This window comes from Vanacampus margaritifer, chromosome 1 (genome assembly GCF_051991255.1).
Source record: "Vanacampus margaritifer isolate UIUO_Vmar chromosome 1, RoL_Vmar_1.0, whole genome shotgun sequence".
Lineage (NCBI taxonomy): Eukaryota > Metazoa > Chordata > Actinopteri > Syngnathiformes > Syngnathidae > Vanacampus > Vanacampus margaritifer.
This window is the reverse complement of record NC_135432.1, coordinates 9070502-9093028: the sequence shown is the minus strand read 5'-3', so window position 1 is coordinate 9093028 and position 22527 is coordinate 9070502. Positions and strand designations below refer to the sequence as shown.

At 39.8% G+C, this 22527-nt stretch overlaps 1 protein-coding gene and 1 long non-coding RNA gene across 4 annotated transcripts in view; one reads left to right on the top strand and one right to left on the bottom strand.

Moving 5' to 3' along the window:
* The window catches only part of LOC144060119 (uncharacterized), a 14571-nt gene extending 6544 nt beyond the window's left edge, over positions 1–8027 (top strand). The window contains exon 3 of the long non-coding RNA XR_013295851.1: positions 6861–8027. This is a non-coding gene — a long non-coding RNA (uncharacterized LOC144060119). The remainder of the gene's footprint in view (positions 1–6860) is intronic.
* Positions 1–22527, bottom strand: part of LOC144060106 (DNA (cytosine-5)-methyltransferase 3C-like) — a 25691-nt gene extending 3164 nt beyond the window's left edge. The window contains exons 1-24 of one of the 3 annotated variants that reach the window (XM_077579320.1): positions 22454–22527; positions 20381–20508; positions 20143–20288; positions 19865–20036; positions 19701–19771; positions 18416–18542; positions 17733–17795; positions 17450–17502; positions 12829–12888; positions 12599–12748; positions 12399–12506; positions 7703–7832; positions 7502–7609; positions 7296–7340; positions 7123–7202; positions 6855–6967; positions 5569–5752; positions 5118–5202; positions 3180–3325; positions 3010–3100; positions 1344–1492; positions 1187–1272; positions 978–1047; positions 37–152 (exon numbers count right to left, since the gene is read on the bottom strand). In XM_077579320.1, the coding sequence (XP_077435446.1) occupies positions 37–152; positions 978–1047; positions 1187–1272; positions 1344–1492; positions 3010–3100; positions 3180–3325; positions 5118–5202; positions 5569–5752; positions 6855–6967; positions 7123–7202; positions 7296–7340; positions 7502–7609; positions 7703–7832; positions 12399–12506; positions 12599–12748; positions 12829–12888; positions 17450–17502; positions 17733–17795; positions 18416–18542; positions 19701–19771; positions 19865–20036; positions 20143–20288; positions 20381–20504 (2477 nt within the window). In that variant the 5' untranslated portion in view covers positions 20505–20508; positions 22454–22527. Of the gene's footprint in view, positions 1–36; positions 153–977; positions 1048–1186; positions 1273–1343; positions 1493–3009; positions 3101–3179; positions 3326–5117; positions 5203–5568; positions 5753–6854; positions 6968–7122; positions 7203–7295; positions 7341–7501; positions 7833–12398; positions 12507–12598; positions 12749–12828; positions 12889–17449; positions 17503–17732; positions 17796–18415; positions 18543–19700; positions 19772–19864; positions 20037–20142; positions 20289–20380; positions 20509–22453 lie in introns of all 3 variants that reach the window. The other 2 variants (XM_077579300.1, XM_077579311.1) reach the window with 2 other exon arrangements.

Here is a 22527-nt window from a genome sequence, read left to right as displayed (position 1 = left end):
TTTTCTTTGCATGATATGCAGACATGACGAGCTTACTGTTCCATTTCGGTGCACCACAGGTAGTCTTCTTTGCCGTTCATGGTGACAGGAAGTCCCTTCTTGCCCTGAATCATGGAGTTGGTCTTAGTTGTGATGGTTCGCACCTTGTCCAACTGCACAAAGACAACAAGTTGTGGAATAAGCAAAGTGTGCACATTAGGGCTGAACAATTTCAATTGTGATGCCATTTTTTTTTTTTTATCTCAAGGTCCTCTTCCCATGTATTTTTTTTTTTTAAAGCAAACACGAGCAGTAAATTCATCTGTTTTGTGATTTTAAAAAAATAATACCAGCTTTATTATATCTAAATGTTTTGGTGTTATAGTTAGGGTGGCTTACGTTAAAATAAAGGGTTCAACTAGGGGGGGGTAACTAATTGCCACAACACTGGGACTGAGCAGAAAAGGTTGCATAATAGTGAGAGCATTGACTTACGTAGCATTTAGCATTAGCTAACGTAATAACACAACTACCGCTCACCAGATTAATTTGCGATTTAAGTTTGTTTTAAAATGTTCCGTGTGATAATTTATTGCATATTTCATTTTCAGCAAAATTGTGGTGTCCAAATTTTTCATTTGGAAAATCTGGTCACCCAATAAGCACATCTTCATTGAGATACTATTAATATATTAATAGTAACCTATTAACTATTAATAAATTACAACTCTATCTATCTGTGTGTATATATATTTATATGTATATATGTGTGTGTGTGTTTAAAAAAAAATCAAGTCTACCGACCGACAAAAATTAAGCAGAGGTTGTTGTTTTTTTCGTCCCAAAATTTCTGCCTTTTCAATTTGAAAATGTCATCGCCTACATTGCAATGTAGATTTGAATCGGATAATTGTTGAGCCCTGGGGTGCACTACTGTGTGTGTGTGTGTGTGTGTGTGTGTTTGTGGATGGCTATCGTGGCGTGTAAGCTACTCTTACTTTTGCCACACGGCCGACTTCCAAGCAATCCTGAAGATTCACTTTTTGATCCACAGATGCCGTCAGCGGCCTGAAAACAAAAAAACAAATTTACTACCAGCATATGAAAGCTTTTCTCTTTATTTTGTCAATGTAGCAAAATGGACGCTACGGCGACAACACAATCATACGAGGTACCCGAAGCGGAACGCCGACGACTTTTTTTGTACCTGTTCATGCCCGGGAGATTTCCCCAGAAATAGCGAGCTCGATTGGCCGGGCTGACGCTCACAGCATCGATGATGATGGGATTGCACTGAACAACGACGACAAACGGGACAAGTTAGCGCGGCGCCTTCCCCAACGGCGGCAGTCGCAGACGATCACCTCCAGGAAGCGACAGATGTCCGTCTTGTCTCTGGTGGACATGAACACCACGTTCTCGAAGAGCCAGAAGAACGGCCGGTCGTCGCCCTCTTTGGGTTTCAGCAGCGTCAAAATGCGGTAGAATTCGAAGAACAGCCTTCCGGTGCCCTCTGCACGATCCACATTCAAACTTCAGTCAACCCATATCAGCTCATAACTATAGTTTTTTGTTAATCGGTAAAAATCGGCAATTTTTTTAATTTTTTTTTTACACACACTACAACATAAAACAAAGATAATGACATTGAAACACTCCCACACCAATATATAAATTAGAGGTCAAAATGAGTGTGGTAATTTTGAGTTAATTCAAAGTTCCTTTAACGCCATTAATTTTTTTAACACGTGATTAATGGACCGCTCCTTGCTTGGAAAGCCTGTACTGGGAGAATTCCTGTTGCACCGCAGCAGACACGCCCACGTCGAAATTTAGCAGTTATACATTTAATAATAATGCATGTATTTGTGGAAATTAAGGTGAATTTTACCATTTTTAAAATGTGCAGAATTTCACAAGTTACTTCATGTTACAGATTAGATCTTAATATGAAACGAGAAATGCATTGAGCTGTCGCTAACGTCTTACAAATGCAATTATGCAGTCAGAAAAATGACCTCAACACAAGTCAATATCACATTCAAAATTGTTTAAAAAAAATTTAGCTAAATTTTCTGAATTATTATGAAATTACTGTATAAATGACTACAAGGTGCAGCCATATTTCCAATAGTTTAACATTTGTTCCCACTTTTACGAGTATGAATTGACATTTTATTGTACATTTAGAACAGCTATAAAATTTGCAATTAATCGCGAGTTAACTATTGAAGTCATATGATTAATTACAATTAAATAAATGTAATTGGCTGACACCCCTAATATATATATATTAGGGGTGTCAGCCAATATATATATATATATATATATATATATATATATATATATATATATATTAGGGGTGTCAGCCAATTGCATTTATTTAATTGTAATTACATTTATTTAATTGTAATTAATCGTATGACTTCAATAGTTAACTCGCGATCAATTGCAAATTTTATAGCTGTTCTAAATGTACAATAAAATAAAATGTAATTGGCTGACACCCCTAATATATATATATATATATATATATATATATATATATATATATATATATTAGGGGTGTCAGCCAATTACATTTATTTAATTGTAATTACATTTATTTAATTGTAATTAATCGTATGACTTCAATAGTTAACTCGCGATCAATTGCAAATTTTATAGCTGTTCTAAATGTACAATAAAATGTCAATTCATACTCGTAAAAGTGGGAACAAATGTTAAACTAATGGAAATATGGCTGCACCTTTTAGTCATTTATACAGTAATTTCATAATAATTCAGAAAATTGAGCTAAAATTTTTATATATATATATATATATATATATATATATATATTTTTTTTAATTAGCCATTTTTGGGTGTGGATTTTGCAGTTTTTTGTTCTCTTACTAGAATGTTCTCAAATGTCACAAGATGTCACCAAAGCCCCCGGACTAAAGGAAATCAATCGGTGTCAAGGAAGTAAGGGACGAGCTGTGTTTGTTACAGCTGCAGTTCCGTCACAACACTTGCAAGCGAGCTTACCGAACAATCCTTTTCGCAGCGGGTTGACCATGGAGAGGTCGTTGCACGGGCTTCCTCCAATCAGCAGGTCAAACGGGCCCCATTCAGCCAGCTGCAACGCAACCACTTCCTCTTTTTACGGATTCATGCAAACGCCCAACAAATGGGAGTTTTCAGCGGGTCCCACGTACGTGCTTCCTGGTGATGGTGCGGACGTCGTTGACGTATTCGATCTTGCCGGCGTGCTTGATCATCCCCACCGCGATGGAATCCTCGCAAATCTCCGAGGCGATGTAGCGCTCCAGCTTGAAGCCAAGGTCTTTCAGCACCAGGTATCCTGTTGCCACGGAAGCAAAGACAAAAAGAACTCACCCCCGAACCTTTATTCACATTTGAAGATGTCCAAAATGCAGACAAAAAATGTGCCGTGTCCACTACACTCCATAAACACAGCATTGTGATTAATATTGCCTTCGTTAAATATGAATTAGGCAGCCATTTTTATCCATCTCGAGGCGGCCATTTTGACACGCTATGTAATGAAAATGACATCAAAATGGCTTCGGGCTGACGTAACGACGAATCATGGCTCACCACAGACTTGCGTATAAATGGACTGTCAATGCCGCGTACTCGTCGTCGGGACGAGCGGACACTTTCCCGCATACCTCCATATGCATAAAGATGGTCATGTTTACTTACTGGCTCTCAATTAAGGAATGAATGTGTATACTGTATTGTGGTTTGTTGGCTAATCTCTGAGGGAAAAACCCTTAAAAAAATATTCAGAAAAACAGAAAAAACATTATTCAGAAAAACTGAAGAATAATTATTTTATAAAACAGGGGAAAATTACTTTTTTTTAAAAAAAAAAAACTCGGAAAAAAATTCAGAAAAACTGTTTTGTTTTAAAAAACAGAAAAAAGTACAAAAAAACGGGGTAAAATATTCAATAAAACAGTGAAAGATTAGGAGGTATTTTGTCCTCCTTGCGTGTTCAAATATGAGGGTGAGTTGTTGTAAGAAAAATACATTCTTTGCAAAAATGATTTTTAATCAAACAAGAGATCTCTTGGAACATTCAACACTCAGGTACATCACTTAAGAACGTGGAATTTCTGAGCGTCAGAATGTGTCCCCTCTTCCGGGTTGCAGACGCTATATATAGTTTCTTAAAATCCGCCCCTCTGATTATTTCGGCCAGTACTTTTCCAAAGGAGGTGGCAAGACGAAGTCTAATGTAAACAAACGTTCAGGGGCAAATTTGGTGCATAAACTGGGACATAGTTGAAGGGTCTGACTTCCCCAAAACAATATCTCGCAAAACAACCCGAACTGGACATAACTGATAGAGACAATAATGTATGTGTATGTGTATTATTTCAAAACGAATTCTGTTTTCATTGGTGAGATGTGCGTGTATTTAAAACAACGAATTTCTGGCCCAATCAGTGTCTAGGCAGACTGTGAGAGCCAAATGTGTTTTGGCAAAGAAGTGCGGAGAAGGAACTTTTTAGACAAAACAACGTCGTTCAAGCTTAAGGTTAGAGCATACGAGGTCAACATCATGTGCCCTGCTGAGACACAAGATTTCTAATTCAAAGGTTAATATGGAAAATTAAAATGTTCATATGTGTAACAATAGTTGGTATATAAATTTAGGTATTAAAAATGTTATTATATCTTTCAACAGAAAAAAAGCCTAAAAAAAATAAAGCTCCCCCCAAAAATTAGTCAGAAAAACAGGACTTTTTTCCCCCAAGTAAATGCAATACGCTTCCGTAAACTAATTCCCTTTTAAAAATAAAAATCCAAATGATAACCATTTCACACCACTCTCCAATGAATGTCAAATCATTTCCATTATTTCACGATTTATACATCTCTAATTCGTATACGTCATCGTACTAATTTCCCTCTACACCTAATGTACTTTCTTATGATCCTATTTGACGGTCTTTACATCGATTCGGAGCGGGTATGTTTTAATCTTGCTAACGATTGACGTATCTTGTTCCATTTTTTTCACCGCCACAATCCGCAACCGTGCCGCGCATAAAATCGGAAGGATGGTAGCGTAAAATGTAAACGCAAGTTTGCTCGATGCTCTCGACTCGACCTCGACTGACCTGTTGCGATGCCGTCGAAGAGCGACAGAACCTTCAGGGGCTTGCGTCGATCTGCGGAGATGGCCGGGTAAACTCTGTGAGGCTCCTGGGAACAAAACAAATTGATCCGTGGAGGTGAAAAGCCGCAAAAAAAAAAAAAATAAATAATAATAATTTGACCCCTGCATAGAAAATATTTTACGCATTTGTACTGTCGAGTCTGTGTGTGAGCTGTGGTCTGAATGCGTGTGCTCCTTGTGTTTGTGTGCTTTAACTGGTCTCCCGACAATCAATAAATGGCTCTCCTTTCCCACATGGAAGAACATTGCAACACGTATACTGTAAAAACGTACTAAAAAAAAACGATCGCTATGAATTCGATTTTTAAAGCAAAAAAATATATTTAAAAAATCTGACCTCATTCAAATGTGGGTGCGTGAGCGAGTACCAAAGTGCGACACAATCTACTCACAAACTCCATGGCGCTGTTGTTGGCAAAGAAGTCTTGGACCTTCACGCTCCAGTCCAGCCTGAGTTTGAGGTTTCCCTCGCACTGCGCCGGCTGGCAAATGTAGCAGCTCCAGGGGTCGACGTCTTTCAGCTCGCAAAAGGTTCCCGCGCCCACCAGGATCTCCACACAGTCCTTACAGAAACATCTGCCGTGGACAAAAAGACAAATGGAACTTTTGGCAAAATTCCCGCTAACTCATTCATGTTACTCTAATAAATCACTTAGTTTACTAATGACTTGATTTTAAGTTAGATTACGAATTAGGCTCTGGCCATTTAATTGGCCATTATTAGATCTTTTAAGTCAAATTGGCTGATTTCTCTCTCAGTCAAACGTTCTGCCTGTAATTCATAGTTTGGCTGCTTGATTATGAAGAAAATATTAATCAGGATTAATCTGGTAATAATAATTGAAACCATGATTAGGACAATCATTTGTTTTTTTTTGGTACAAAAGAAAATGTTTAAACATGTAAATAAAATAAAAAATCTCAATGTATAATCCGTGAAAGTTTGACTTTTTGAATGGAATTATGGAAATGATTCAACTCCTTGAGGATATTCCAATTTTTTGACGAGCGCCTGTATATGATCTGACACATGCATTGCACGGATAATCCATTAGAGGGCAGCATCACCCAGCTGAAGGCTTTCCCAGCGACATCGCAAGATGGCCCCAATTGAGAAAAGAGACACACCTTTACCTATTTAATAGTAGGAAATGTTCCTTCTGATTTTTGGAAATACCAATAATGTGTTTGATATGTCTGTTTATTATTATATGTTTGACAATGTAGGGATTTAAAGCATTGTGACCGGATGTATCTTATATGACACAAATCAAAAGTCATTTGCGGAAATTGGAAAATTTTACACAGAATAAGAATTTTCGGTTCAGGCTTTATAGGGTTAATCTTTTATTTTTGTTTACAATTATGCCAATTTTATAATTGTGGAGTGTAATAATTGAAATTGTAATAGAATTTCGATTTATTGCACAGCCCTAATTCATAGCTTTATTTTTGTAAGCGTTAAGGAACACAAAAATAAAAAAAGAAGGTATTTTATTTGTTTTTTATTAATTGGCCAATTAATTGGTTAGTTATCTGAAGTTTATTTTGCCTGATGTCAGAATCAGTACGGGCCTAAAAAAAAAAAATAGCATTGGTCACTAACGTGGGGAGAGAAAAAAAACGCGTTTACACTACTTGTTACCAAAAATAGTGGTCATAATAAATAAATTTTTACCTGCAGCAGCTGGTGTTACCGCAAAGAATGACCTGAGACCCCCCGCAGCAAATGGTGCAGTACGACTGGTAGCCATCTTCATCGTAGCGATACAACGTTTCCGTGAAGTTCTCCTGCGGGCAGTGGACGACATCATGCTTATTCATACTTTTTGTGACATTTTTATTTAGTGGTGCGCCGTGATTTTTATTTTTATTTTTTTTGTGTGGAATCGATGTTTTGCCAACTGGACCAGAATGTAGAAGAATGACATTGCAGGCCGGCTTACCTTGCATTTGAAACAAAGACCGCCTTCAAACAACGGGTGCTGCACTACGACCTCAGCTGACCCGCAAGCCAAACAGCAATCTGGAATGACAAACTTCCTCTTTTAGAATTTATCATAAAAAATAAAAACAAGATGATATAAGACGGAGATCGTATCGTTCAGCAAGAACTGACCTTGGATTTTTGTGCCTTTGTCTTTAAGCCTCTCAATTAAAGTGTCTGTGAAAGAAACATAGTAAATCGGTCAAATGTAACGTTTCCATCATCATTAGACAATTTTTTTATTATTCTTTTTTTTCTCTCAATGTCACCGCCATTGCAACACATTGTCTGTGAAACTGAGATAGCGTACGAGCACACGGACGGACGGACGGACATACCTCTCGTGAAGGTGTAGTTGTAGCTGCTGGCCCGACTCTTAAACGCGTGTTTCTTTTTCACGGGCGGCTGGTAGTCAGAATGAGCAGAGTCCGAATTGTCTTGCACAGCTGACGTCAAGAAGACGGAGAAGAAAATGTTTTTCAGAAGTGACTTTGCGAGAGAATCGAGTCCCAAAAAAATCTCTTGGCGTGCGCGCTTACCAGGCGGTGTGAATCCCTGCGGTCCCGATGGTAAAAATCCTTTCACTGCCCAATCCAGCATCAGACTGAGTTCTTTTTCTTTCTCTCCTTTGGCCTCTTGGAAAGACTTCTCACAGCGTTCACTTGCCAGCTGCAGGTTGAATTTTGGCATTAGCACGCACTCAATCTGACATACGTGTTTTGCAAAAAGTTATCTGGAGGAAAGTTACATTTTTGTGTGTGCATACGGCGCTCGGGGGACGTAAATAGCGAAATGCCACTAATAATTGATGCCCAAAATTATTATATTTTTTTTCAAACCCCAAAAATTCTTGAATAAGCAACGGTATACTGCCAATAAGCGTATTCCACAAAAAATGGGGGTTTAATTCCCCAAAATAAATAATTTAAAAACATATTTATAAGTATTTGAAAAATATTGAAAACAAATCTAAATAGGCAAATCTCATGGGTCCACTGTATAAGGATGTAACAATAACGGCAATATCGCGATATTAAAATTGCCACAATATCGTCGTCGTTCTATCACATTATTAAAAGCAGCACATCTGTTAAAAAGGCCAGGTTGATTTCCATTTGTGCAATTCCAGCGCCCTTTGGTGGTTGGTTTATTAGTGCAGTTTAATTTAAATTGGGTATCTTTTGGTCACCTATACTAGCTGCAATAAACGGTGTATTTTAACTCACCATAAGTCCTGTGTTCATGTCGTATATTTATTTGTAAGATTTTATATTCTTTTTGTTAGTTTTATATGTTTTTTAATTGCTGGCATCTTGTGTACGACTGCATACTTCAATTTTGTTGTACTTTGTGCAACGATAAAAGTCATTGTATTCTATTCAACTGTACTTTTTTTAATGCCCTCGCTCATCGCCAGACGGTGAACATAACACGTTTGTTTTCCTTCATATATTGACTCGAATCACTCGATTCACAAGGTTGAGCGAGTGTGCATTTAGCATGTAACATATCCTATACTATTTGAATTATCTGTATAAATACGACCTCAGCTCATTTGCATTGTATCGACGAGGCATTCAAAATAAAATAACTGTCCAACTCTATTTCTTTATGTACAAAACCACAATAGTGTTCTTTTTTTCTTTCTTAACTCATTCACTCCCAGCCATTTTCACTGAAGCAACCCCCTTCGCTCCCGGCTGTTTTACTGGATTTTGACTGATTTTGCAAAGCCCACAGAATATGAAACCTATCAAAAGAAAGATTAGAGTCTCTTCTTTCATTATGAAAAAAAAGGATATTTCTATCTGTTTCCGTTTCGAAGCAATTAGCATCAGAATATAGCTAAGTTTCATCATTATTCACAAATCTGTTTAAAACACTGGGGAGAAGAGCCTTTTTTTTTTCAACATGGCCCTGGTTGATCTCTTATACTCGGCTGCCACCTGCTGGCCGTTCTATTAAATAACTGCGGCGGCTGACTGGTTAGCACGTCCGCCTCCCAGTGCAGGAGACGTGAGATCGAGTCCGGACTTCAGCCTTCCTGAGTGGAGTTTGCATGTTCTCCCCGTGCTCGCGTGGGTTTTCTCCGGGTACTCCGGTTTCCTCCCACATTCCAAAGACATGCATGGCAGGTCAATTGAACACTCTAAATTGTCCCTAGGTGTGATTGTGAGTGTGGACGGTTGTTTTGTCTCTTTGTGCCCTGCGATTGGCTGGCAACCAGTTCAGGGTGTACCCTGCCTACTGCCCGAAGCCAGCTGGGATAGGCTCCAGCGCCCCCCGCGACCCTTGTGAGGAAAAGCAGTTAAGAAGATGGATGGATGGATAATTTTGAGAGGAAAATAGGAAGCGGAAGTGTACACATGCATACGTGAAGACTCTCCGTAACTTCCACTAACAACCTAAGCTAAATTTAGCTCCTCTGTGACATGTAAAGATGTAAAGATCCCTTCAACAGTACTTCCTTGACACCGATTAATATTATCCTATTAGTTGGGACTTCCGCACCAACTTGTGGCGTTTTAGGGCATCACAGAAAAGAGCACAATATATGCAAATAGGTGATTTTTTTTCACAATAGCTGAGGACATGTTCCAAAATAACAGCAATATGCAAATTTGTGAGTTGTCATCATATGACTATCTATATATAAACGTTCAAGATTTTAATACTGCAAAATCAACAACGATGTAGATTATCAAGTGTGACAATGGATGCCATTTTAGTCACTGCAAAAAAATAAATAAATAAATGAAACAGTGAACGACAGTTGAACGCAAAAGCGGTGTTTATAAAAGTGACATGGGAATGCGCAGGACAAATAAAAGTTTACGACAGAGAGTTTCTATCACTGAAGGAAAACTAGAAGGGAAGCATGGAAGAAGAACTGCACGAGTGGCAACTCTCGGGGGAGGAAGAGCATGCCGAGAAGTGAAAAGCATGGCAGAAGATAAAGAAGAGGAGGAGGACCCAAGAATGTCCATCTTCCAAACAAAGGTGCGGCTTCAGTCACCTTCTTTGTGTTTGAACTGCTTGGTCCAGACTTTGCCCTGGTGTTGCGTTCCACCTTCACTGACGCATCCTGTCTGGGCCTGCTGACCGGCTGCACAGCTTGCTTAGCGCGCATGGATATGCTTTTGGCGTGTTCTTTGGGATGCAGCTTTCTCAAATGGTTAAACAAGTTTGTGGTGTTGCCCCTGCGCGTTTTCACGTTCTCCATGCACACTTTGCACAGTACGAGGGATTGAGCAATGTCGTCTGGCTCGAAACCAAACCATTTCCAAATCACAGAGTACGAATTCCTTTTGGGCACTAAACTGTCATGGGTAGACATACTCAATTTTGTGCCTAAAGGAAAAATAATTGACTATTACTGATTGGTTTGTTCAATTTGTTTTGCCCCACAATAACGTACTTAATTCTGTTTATTTAAAGATAAAATATATAAATATATATTGTTACTGTTTAGTTTTTATAATTAGTTCACTCCCACTAAAAAGAAACGAAATTATGTTTATTTATTTTTAAATAATGTTACTGTTTAGTTTTTACAATTATGTTTACTCCCATTAAGCCAAACTAAATTCTGTTTATTAAAACTAGCACTTTATTATCGCCGTTGAGTTTTGTCCCACTAAAACTGACAAAATTGCATTGATAAAAAGCTAATCATTTACTAGACTTTTAATTTGCGCCAGCAACCAATCAGGAGTCAGTGAAGTTCAGGCGTGTTTGGAAAATTTAAAACCCTCATGCTCAATCTCGAGCAGTTGGGGACAAAATGGGATCAAAAGTCAAATGAAGGCACGAGTTCGATACGATTTCTTTCTCCTGTCTTCTTTCATACGGACGACACGGGAGGGAGAGCTGACAGGTTTTCAAATTGTTAACGGCACATAAACCGACTGTCAAACGAGCGCCTGACTTCACCTTACGACGACATCAGACGACGACGTGTCAATTCAAATTACTCCAAATTGCTCACGGAAATCTACTTTCGATCGACTTTCATTGACGAGTGCAGCGGTCGGTGGCTTTGTCTCCCTCCTTTGTCGTCCTAGAGAGCGCAGAAGTGGTCGAGGCTCTCCGACGTTCCGATCCACGAGGCACGTGAACGCAACCATCCAGTCTGCAGATGTTTGGATCGCGATTCTTTGGAAAAGGACAAATTTGCCACAATGTTCGCAATTCCAGCCTACTAAAGGTGTTTTTCTTAGTGGCTCTAGGCGGAAGTGAGGAAAAAAAAGTGCCCCCGACAGGCTGCCGGAAGAGTGGGGGGCTCGGGAGGGGGGCTTCAAGAGACCCTGTGCAAAGTGGGGGTCGAACGGGGTCGGGCAAAAGATGGACTGGATTCGCTGCATTTTCTTTCTCCCCTTTTGACTCGAGCCAATGGAAGGAACACGCTGGGCCATTAAGATCGAACCCAACACCTCATATGTGGGGCCCCACCAAAGCAAAGTCTATTTCACGTTCTTTGCTAATTCCTTTCATTTAGGCAGATATACTGTAGGAAATTAGAGTGTTGTCCTCACATTTTAACACGTATTATAAGGATTGCTTCTTCTTTTTTTTTAAATCAAGCATAATCTGAACATTAGTTCATTAGTTTTTTAAATCAAATATAAACTTGAGTTAGTTCACAGAATGGATGGATGGCATTTAATATGTCGTTAAAATATATATAATAATAAAACGCAGACCATTTTGTTTTTAGTATAATGCAGACATCGGGCGGAATCCATGCATCTCCAAAACCATCACGTATTACTTATTTTTCATCAAAGACAGCAAACCATTTGCAGCACTTTATATTGGGTTAATTTGTAACAATAACACACACACACTTGTGGACTGACCGTCAGTATTGATTTGTTGGGGGGGAAATATTAAATTGAACACATTTTGACATCGGTTTCAGCCTGATGTTAGCTATATGTAATAATATGATGAGGTGATGATATATTTATGATTTTCACAGTCTAATAGCCATCAGAGGGAAACCAATGATACATGACAAAAATTAATTTAACACTACCCAGACTGTATTTCTTCGGAATACAGTTCTGCTCACAAGTGTCCTTACCTGGCAAAATGTATGTAGCAGAAGATGTATTATTTCAAGAACACAATTAATTTTTAATGGGATTCAAGTTCCAAGACGACTTCAGGTGGTCTGTTGACCGCAGACGTACCGTCCCGTACCGCGTGTGGTGATGAATGCCGTCGTCTTACCTCTAAGATCTGGAAGATGGCGACCTTGTAGGTGGGCAGGCTGGCAAATGAGTTTTTGCAGAAACATTCCGTGAAATCACAAAACGGCCTCAAAGCTTCCGTGTAGATCTGCGACAGAAAGTCCGTTTGTGTAGACCAGAAACCCACTTCTGCAGCACGTTAATAATCGTTTCAAGAAAAAAACTGGACAGCGGTCAAACCTTTGAGAAGGTTCCATCTCCAAACCATTCCACCCTGCGTAAACCTTGAGGTGAAAATTTGGTTTTCCATGGAATCACCAAGCCGGGCCACCAAGCGAAGCCCTCCACTCTCCCCCACACCATCTCGCCAGTCAAAAAGCCTTTCCCGTCCTGACGGGGGGGTCAGATGTGTTCAATTTTATTTCAACAAGACAATTTTTAGCATCTGTATTTTAAACTTTTAGACTGACCTGGTAATTGGCTTTCTTTCGTCCTTTGTGCGTTTTATGGCCATTTGTGGTCTTTTCCGCCTGAAAGTTAGGGTAAATACAATTAATAAATTGACCTTCAACTAGGCCCCAAATGTGTGTTTTCATCGCCAACCTGGATTTGTATCTGTTTGTGAGTATGAAATGTTCTTATTGACTGCCAAACCTTCACGAAGCAGTTTCCCATTTTGCCGTTGAGAGCATTTTGTCTGCTTCTTCAAGATCTGAAGACTGTTGTGTTCTGTCACAATATAAGCATTGGATGACCCCCCCCCCCCCCAAAAAAAAAGTAGACTCTTCTCTTTCACCAGTAAAATAAAGTTTCTAACTTTTTACGTTCTTTTGTAATCAGCACTAGAACATGGGTTGGTTTCACTCCCGCAAAAAAACGGTTGCTCACCAAAAAGTGGCCAAAACGACTTTTGGTGAAAAGAAAAACGTATCAAGCAGAAGAGTGACGTTGACATGAACATGCAGATTGCAAAACTGTTTCCAGATGGCGTATTTTGTCCGTTGACGGCGGCTTTCGTAACCACCTTCGATGCTCGATCTGGTGTCACCACTTCTAACAGTCGTTTTGTGAATGATGTGGATGCAAACTTCTACAGATGAAACAGGAACTTTTGAAAGTTTTCAAGTAGTCAAAGTAAAAAAAAAGAAAAAAGTGGTGCTTCTCTTGCACTTTCCCTGGTTATACGTTAACTCTTTGACTGCCAAAAACGTTAAATGACGTTTAGTAAAAACCTACAGAGGGCCGCCAAGGACGTTAAATTTTTTTGGGGGAAACGGGTGGAGGAAAGCCTTGCCCAGCTGTGGTGAAAGTTTCAAGCAGATCTAGTTAGCCTAATGACTATTTTTGGCCCCTAGATGGCAGCAATGACTCTCTTTTGACAAGATTGGGTAGGCGTCAGTAGAAGACGTGAGGCGGAGCTAGAGGGGACAATGGCTGGGGAAGGGAAGAGAACATGGCGACCGGTTGCAAGCAGCTCACGCTCAAGCAGTTTTTTTCAAAGACGAAAAGCATCGACCAACGCTAAAGAGCACATTGATGACGACGATGATCATCATCGATGATGATGATGGTGACTCCGAGGTTGGAAGCGTTGACGCGGCAGTAGAAGACGTGAGGCGGAGCTAGATGGCTGAGGAAGCGAACAATGCCGACCGGCAGCTCACACTTGGGAATTTTTTTTCAAAGACGAAAGGCATCGACCAACGCTAAAGAGCACATTGATGACGACGATGATCATCATCGATGACGATGATGGTGACTCCGAAGTTGGAAGCGCTGACGCGGCGGCTATGACGACGTCATAAAGGTTCACGGGCTAGCGATGCTAACACCGGAAAACGCGGAGCACAACCGAGCGCGCTCAGGTGGACGACGAAGAGTACCCCGAGTCCAATGCATATTCATCGGAGGAGTGGGTACAGTCTGCTACTTGCTATTCCCCGGAAAAAAGGGCCGTCAAGAAAGTGTAACGTCTGCATGCGAAACGGACAATCGAAGTGAAACGTATCTGTTGTGCAAATCCTGCTCCGTCTCCTTGCACGCAGGGCAGTGTTACAAAAAGAAAAACTGTATTTGAAACATCCACATAATTGTAAGTAGTACCACAGTTGCACACATTTGTAACTAGTTTGCGAAATTGTTTTGTCAAATTGTTACACTGTTGAATGGAAATAAACGTATTTTGCAATCCAAAAACACTTTTTCATTGTTGGTGATGGTGTATTACAGAAGTAAAGCACTATTTAGGTGTTTGTGGCATCATTCATGGACAAAAAGAAGTGTACAATTCACTAGAGTGCATGAAATAACATCGTTTCACAAAAAGCTCTTTTTCTCCGCTTTTTGTTTCAAAACAGAGCATTTCGGTGAAACTAACCATTTTCTATTGTTGATTACTGAAGAACGTAATAAGGTAGAAACAAACTTTTTTTTCTGATGAAAGATGAGAGTTCAATCTTTCATTTGGTAGTATGTGTGTTTCCATAGTCCAAACACAACATTTTCTGTGGACCTTGAAAGATCAGTCAAAATGCTTAAATCGGCTGGCACTGGCGACATCCCGTTTCTGAAAACGTCTGACAGTCAAAGAGTTAATGAAGCCTTGATGGCTTTGATTTTCGCTTATCGTTATCCTCTGCAGTGTTGCATGGTTTACGTTGAGACTGTCCCCCCCTGGAAATTGTCCACATGCCCCAAATTACGACCAAGCATTACGTATTCTATTTTAGCGACCCCTATTGGTCATGTAAATAATAAGAAATGACAAACTGACCAAAAACCAAATACTTAACTTAACAATGAAGGGAGAGAGCAGGAATCGAACTGCTCGGAAGACTAACGTCAACCGACTGAGCGTTGACGACAACTTTTGTAACCTAAATCATGCTACAAACTGACCAAAAGCCATTAGTGTCCCTCTGCTAGGGACATCGATGTAAACATGACGTGATTTATCAAGACAGAGTTCTTTCATCTATTAACTCATTCACTGCCATTGACGGCTACAGACGTCAAAAATTCATTTGTACTATCTCTATTAGTTTAACATTTTTTCCACTTTTGTTAACAAGAGTATGAAAACCTAGAATTTTTTATTGTACATTTAGAACAGATATAAAATTTGTGATTAATCGTGAGTTAACTATTAGTCATGCGATTAATTACAATTAAAATTTTAATCGCCTGATGCTCCAAATTTTTAATATTTTATTTTTAATTAATTCACTGCCATTGACGGCTATAGACGTCAAAAACTCATTTTAACTATTTTTATTAGTTTAACATTTTTTCCCACTTTTGTTAACTCTTTCACTGCCACTGACGTTTAAAGACGTCAAGTAAAAACCTACGCTTCACTGCCAATGACGTCAAAAGACGTCATCCAATGTTTTTTTGAAACGGGTAGGGGAAACCCTTCCGCATGTCTGGTGAAAGTTTCAAGTCTGTCTGTTGTGCCTAATGACTATTTTTGGCCCCTAGAGGGCAGCGATGACTCTCTTTTGACAAGATCGGGTGGGCGTCAGTAGAGGCGGAGCTAGAGCGTCGAGCAGGAGATGAGAATGGAAGACAAAGGAAAAATGGCGGCCGGTCGCGAGGAGCTCACGCCCGAGCCGTTTTTTTCAAAGACCAAAAGCATCGCTGAAAGAGCACATTGTTGACGACGATGATCATCATCGATGATGAAGATGAGGGTGGTGACTCCGTGGTTGAGAAGCATTGACGCGGCAGTAGAAGACGTTAGATGGAGCTAGATGGAGGAGGGAACGGGCAATGGCGAGCGTTTGCAAGCAGCTCTACACTTACAAAACAAAAGGCATCGACCAACGCTAAAATAGTACATTGATGACGACGGTGATCATCATCGATGATGATGAAGGTGAATCCGAGCTTGACGGCGAAATTGGAACCGCTGACGCGGCGGCTATGACGGTGTCGTAACGCGGAACGCAACCGAGCACGCACAGGCGGACGTTCGATCGGACAACGGAGAGTGCCCCAAGTCCAATGCATATTCATCGGAGGAAGTGTGTACAGTCTGCTACTTGCTTTTTATTCCCCGGAAAAAAAGGCCGTCAAGAAAGTGTAACGTTTGCACGCAAAAACGGACCAATGTGAAAGTGAAAGTAAACTGTTGTGCGAGTCCTGGCGTCTCCTTGCACGCAGGAGAGCGTTACAAAAGGAAAAACTGTATTTGAAACATCCACATAATTGTAAGTAGTACCACAGTTGCACACATTTGTAAATAGTTTGCGAAATTGTTTTGTCAAATTGTTACACTGTTGAATGGAAATAAACGTATTTTGCAATCAAAAAACACTTTTTCATTGTTGGTGAAAGCGTTTTACAGAAGTAAAGCACTATTTAGGTGTTTGTGGCATCATTCATGGACAAAAAGAAGTGTACAATTCACTAGAGTGCATGAAATAACATCGTTTCACAAAAAGCTCGTTTTCTCCGTTTTTTGTTTCAAAAGAGAGAATTTCGGTGAAAGTAACCATTTTCTATTGTTGATTACTGAAGAACGGAATAAGGTAGAAACAAACTTTTTGTTTCTGATGAAAGATGAGAGTTCAATCTTTCATTTGGTAGTATGTGTGTTTCCATAGTCCAAACACAACATTTTCTGTGGACCTTGAAAGATCACTCAAAATGCTTAAATCGGCTGGCAGTGGGGACAACCCGTTTCTGAAAACGTCTGGCAGTCAAAGAGTTAACAAAGCCTGCTCTCGTCCTGTTCAGTCACGTTCTTTCCAGTCGCGTCGCTTCCAGTCTTTGTCTACTCACCTGTCTCTGCATGTTGTAATAAAGTTCCTGACATTGCCCTCTATCCCTGTCTCCCTGTCTCCCTTCAACGCATTTGGGTCCCTCATCCTCCACGCCCATTCATGACAGTCAATATTCGTGACTGGCATAGATAGATGACCAAAGATAAACTTGTTATTAATAAATGATTTTCAGACATTTGCCACAGCACTCCTGATTAGGAATCGCAGTTTTAAAGCAGCCATGACAGAGAGAAGCTGAACTAAAAGGGCTGGTTCACAAAATGGAGGTCGATCAATATCTTGGATAGAAGAAAAAGAAACGTACCCTTTTGCCAGAGTTGCCATTCACTCCAAGTAGGCTGTCATGTTTTGTGAGGTCTAGGAAAGTCAAGAAAAAACGATTTTATTTGATATTACCTCAAAGTACGCTGCTTATTTCGTTGCGGTACACCTGCGCCAGTTTGACAGCTTCTTGTTGTCACTAGCTTAGCATTCGAATACTTTGAAGAAGACAAATATTAGTAGCATCTGGTTTGACTTTTGCAAAGATGGACGTTTGACTCGGCAGAGAATATTCTTAGTTACTCGACTGTATGTGCATTTCTCACCTTTTAACTTTGTAAGGGGGACGTGACACGGCTTGATGCAGCTCATGTAGCGCTCATTCAGTTCTGAAAATAAAATGGGACCGATATCATTACCGTATACTTCCGCAGATGACATAACGCTCATTCAACAACTTTAAAACCCTGGAGAACCCACGGGGTCAAATTTGGCCCCTATAAATTCTGGTACTCAAATAACAAAGACCTTTTTTTCTTTTTTCTTTTTTCTTTACAAATTTAACTTCAAAAGTCCATGCATGGGGCCATCTAGTGGATGAATATTGCACTTACATGAGCCAGGGTGGTGGTGACAAGATGGCTGGCAACATGCTGTTTTGTTGAGCTGGAAATCAATCCAATCCATCAAACAAAACCATCTTCTCAGCAAAACATCAGATGGTAAAATTTTGTTTCATATCATGTTGCAGAATGCCTAGGAGTATGTTTTATATATATATTTTGATAAATTAGCAACTCTGAGCTAGTTCAAAAAACAAGGGTTAAAATTGAAAAAACATATATTTTGGTGTTCAGTGAACTTATAGCAGTCCTTTAATGTATAATTCATAATTTTCCAAAGAAGAAAAGGGTTTTGGGTTCTCCAGGGTTAATAGGCAGAACTCGTTCAAATCAATCTTTAAAAGCTTTCAAAAACAGCGACACTTCCTGCATTTTTTTGTACTTACCCGTACTTGTTTTACCTTGCGGTGTTTTGGGGTTCTCGGGGCTGTCTGACATGCGTTCGCTGTTGCTCTCTGATGAGCATTCGCTGTCCAACAGAGACTCTTCATCTGCAACTCCCACGACCTTGGGCTGGAAACAAGTGCATTCAATTCAAAACATAAAGAAAAGAAACAAGTCGTGCATATTTTTGCAGCATAGTCTTACTTGTCTCTGAAAACACATGGGCTTCAATTGCGCGTTCCAAACCAAACCAGGCCAAGAATGCTGTATTTCAGTTTCACAATTTACTTTGCATCGATAGTGTGCACGCACATGAAAATGATTTACCGAGGCACTGGCATCGTTCAAATCTGCAGTGTGGATGAATTTTGGTTTCATCGTGAAATACAAAAGGACGAGGGCATGAAAATTGATGGCAGACATTTCACAGTGCTTCTTCTTGTTGTCTACTTTTTAAGGGAAGTTTTTCCAGTGTTTGTATTACAGGCATAACAAATAGTCTATTAATTAACAACTATTTTATTAATCATTGAGAGACACTCTTTAACTTCAAATTGTCCAAATCCTGACATGTATTTTAGCCTGTCAACATAAAATATTTTTCTGATGAAAAAAAAAGAAAAAAAAGGAGAGCAATGATGATGACATGTCAAATCGGTAAAATTACCAAATGAACAATACTGAGCTCTCCAGAAGAAAAAAAAAGAAAGAAAAAAAAGAAAATAATATTTTTCTGATGTCTCTCATCCTTCATGAAATCAGAGCAATCATTGTTTTCTGTTTCCCCCCCAAAGTAAGACATTTGCTCTTACTTTTGAAAACAATTAAATTTTTTGCCAATTTTCTGACAAATGTTAGGGACCAAGTCAGGAAATAAATCAGAAGAACTTTGCTTGTGCATTTTTTGCACCGCACTGTTAGATTGAAATGATGTATCTTTTTTTTTTAAAGTGGCAAAAGAAGAAAAAAAAGTATTTCTTTTTTTGGTCCAATTCATTCATCAATAGAAAAAATAATTCACACATGATTAAATTAGTCTTTAGCTGTCACATACACGTGTAGACGTCTAGTCAAGGAATAAAAAGAGGCAGTGACCTTGAATGTGAGCCTTTGCAAAGAGCTTTGAGCACCAAGATGAAAACGCTAAGTGCACGACACTTACCATTGGAAATTACAGCATATTCTTCAGTACACAACAAAAGAGTTTTGCTCACAAAATGTCCTCCACTTTGTTGAGCACCTCCAGACTTAGCCTAAGAGTGTTTTCGCAATAAAACCGAGGTCTACCTTGCTATTGGCCACGGGCTCAGCTTTCTCCAATTCGCAGTCCTCAGTGGTAGAGTCCATGTTTATGCTTCCTAAGGAATCAAAAATGCAATTCCAGCTCCTGCCGTGATTGAAACATAACCACAACCTTCCATTACTGTCACATTGGCAAAGAAAATAATTACTTTTTGCCGAGCGTTTGGCTGGCTGGTACAGGCTGATGTCGCAGTTGTTCCGAGCATTCACGGCATCGTATTCTTCGTCCGTCGCGTTGGCCGCGTAGAATGCCTTAAACCATAACAGGAAGTCCAAGTTGATTTGGAAATCTCCTTTTATGAGTTCGTCAGATGGAATGCTCTGTTGAAAAATAAGGAAAAATGTGACCTGAAAGTCCAGTCCTCATATCCGGGGTTAGCTAAACCATTCTCCAAATGTGAACTCGTAAAGGAAATGGAGAGCGTACCCTGGTGATGTGGTTTTTGGTGAAGGCCTCTTGGAGGAGACTGAAGTTGTGCTCGCAGTCGCGCTCGGATTGCGGATCAAACTTCACCATGCTCATGTCGATGGAACCTGGGATGACGCAATCCATGATCTGGCAGTGACACGCACCTGGAATGAAGACGTAATATGGGCGGTTTGAGTCCAAGGTGGAAGTGCGGTTTTTTGAGAAGCCATTTTCATCCACCAAAATGATGACGAACCTGAAGAAATGTGCTGCACGTCCTGAAATGTGGTCTTCAGAAGAGTGTTGAGCCATGTCAGCGAATCGAACCCGTCCGTCTCGTCAGGGATTGAGTCCGGGCACATGATCAGTCGTTTGCGCATCTTGCTGAAAATAGGGAAGGGAAAGGATGAGAGCCTTTTTTTTTTCACGTTGCTCCATCAAAGCTGATATTGGATATTGAGTGATTTTTTTTTTTTTTTACTTGAAAACAAGAGTTGAATCACACGTCTTTTTTTAATTTCTTCAACACAAGTATCTGCCCTTTACGACGGCGTATTAGGGCCACGTACAGTATATATATATATATTTTTTTTCTTTTCTTTTTTTCTTCCCCAGATGCGGGGTAATATTCAAAGAGAAAAAACACCTTATAAAGTGGCAAATTTGTTAGAAAAAAATTGTAAATTTGTGACTTTATAAAGTGGCAAATTTGCCAATTTATATAGTGACAGATTTGCTATAAAAAAAAAATCAAAAACTTACGAGAAATACACGTAGCGTACCACTCAGATGTTTGTGCCAAAACTTTTTGGTCGGGTTTTCAAACAAGGATTTAGTAATTGCTTCAGCAGAGATGAACCATGTCATGTTAAGCATTCGCACTTTGAAGCGTTGGTTTCTGACAGCGACAAAGATGCCTCGCTTTGCGAAAGTCCACACCCTGGAAATTAACCATTTAAGTGAATTTGTATAAATGTATATTTACCTGTACATTTATGTTTCCAGAATTATTATTTACACATGCATACATTTTGGTCTTTTTTGTAGTTGTACAAGTAGCTAAGTTGATGTGTTGAATCTGCTGCTCTCCGTCATTCACTCGCATTTACCGATGGTATGCTAGCATCTGATTGGATAGTGTTAGTCAGCTGATAGGGAATCAGGAAGTGTTGTCGCTCTAGCTCACTGCTCTAGCTGCCATTTATGACGAGTAAAGTGAAAATGAATCCATCCTGCCTTTTCATTTTATAAACAGTGTCCCATCAAACACCAACGAATCCTCACATTAGACTATAGCTACGCTACGTGTATTTGTTGTAAGTTTTTGAGTTTTTTCTCGCAAATTTGGGAAGTGATGTCAGATGTTTTCTTTATATGTTAAGTGCCCCCCCCCCCCCCCCCCACTAGTCTAAACACGGTATTCTGATGGAATATTGCATTTCTGGAATGGAATGAATGCCAACAAAATCCAGCCATTTTAATCCATCTCAGTGGGCGGCCATTTTGTCACTGGCTGTCAAATGAAAATCACAATGCCAGGCCAACATCACGATCCCAGAAAACAGGTGAGTTGTGATGGTCGATAACTGAGCTCTCAGGCATTGTGATGTCATTATCAGTCAACAGCACTGACTGACTGTACAAGATGGATAAAAACGGGTGGATTTTGCTGCTTTATTCATATTCGAGATTTTTGACTTGACTTCCCCTTTAAATACAGAGTGGTGGTATTTTTACCACCTGTGTGTTAATGTACTTCTATGCGCATCATGTTTTTTTTTTTACTTTTTCTGGGCTGCCGAGCGCACGGAAACTGTCGAGTTTGTCTTGGAAACCTGCCGGCGTTTTTTGGGCACACAGTTGTCCGTGCTCTAATGGAGAGGCGCTTGCGTCGCATGAAGCATGAGCAGGGTGTGAGTTGTAACTATGCCGTTGACAAACCTCTCCCGGCAGCACGTTGTTCAAGCGCCCATCTATGAACTCGTTGTTAAACAATGAACGTCAATCTGAATTTTCAGATTTGAAAAAATTCCATTTCAGAAGGTGGCGGTATTAATGCACCAAATAATTTTCCAACCGAAGAAAAAAAAGTAATCCCGGCAACTAATGTGTGACATATGTCGTTAGTTTGCTGCTGCCTCACGTCTACAAATGAAGGGTCCTTGTCTTCCCAGCTAGCTCGCTAGTTTAGCATGCGACATCAGCCACAACAAGAATTGACTTTTGACAGCAGTAAAAGCAGGTGCAGTAAGTGGCCAGATGTCTGACTTTAGCCACAACGCGGGATTCAAGTTAAGGAAAGCCATTTAAACTAAAAAGAAACATTTACAGTTAGAAGCAGAAGTTTCGAATCCAACCGAGACTCGTTCGCTGCCGCCAACACAATCAGGAAGGGGAATTTTG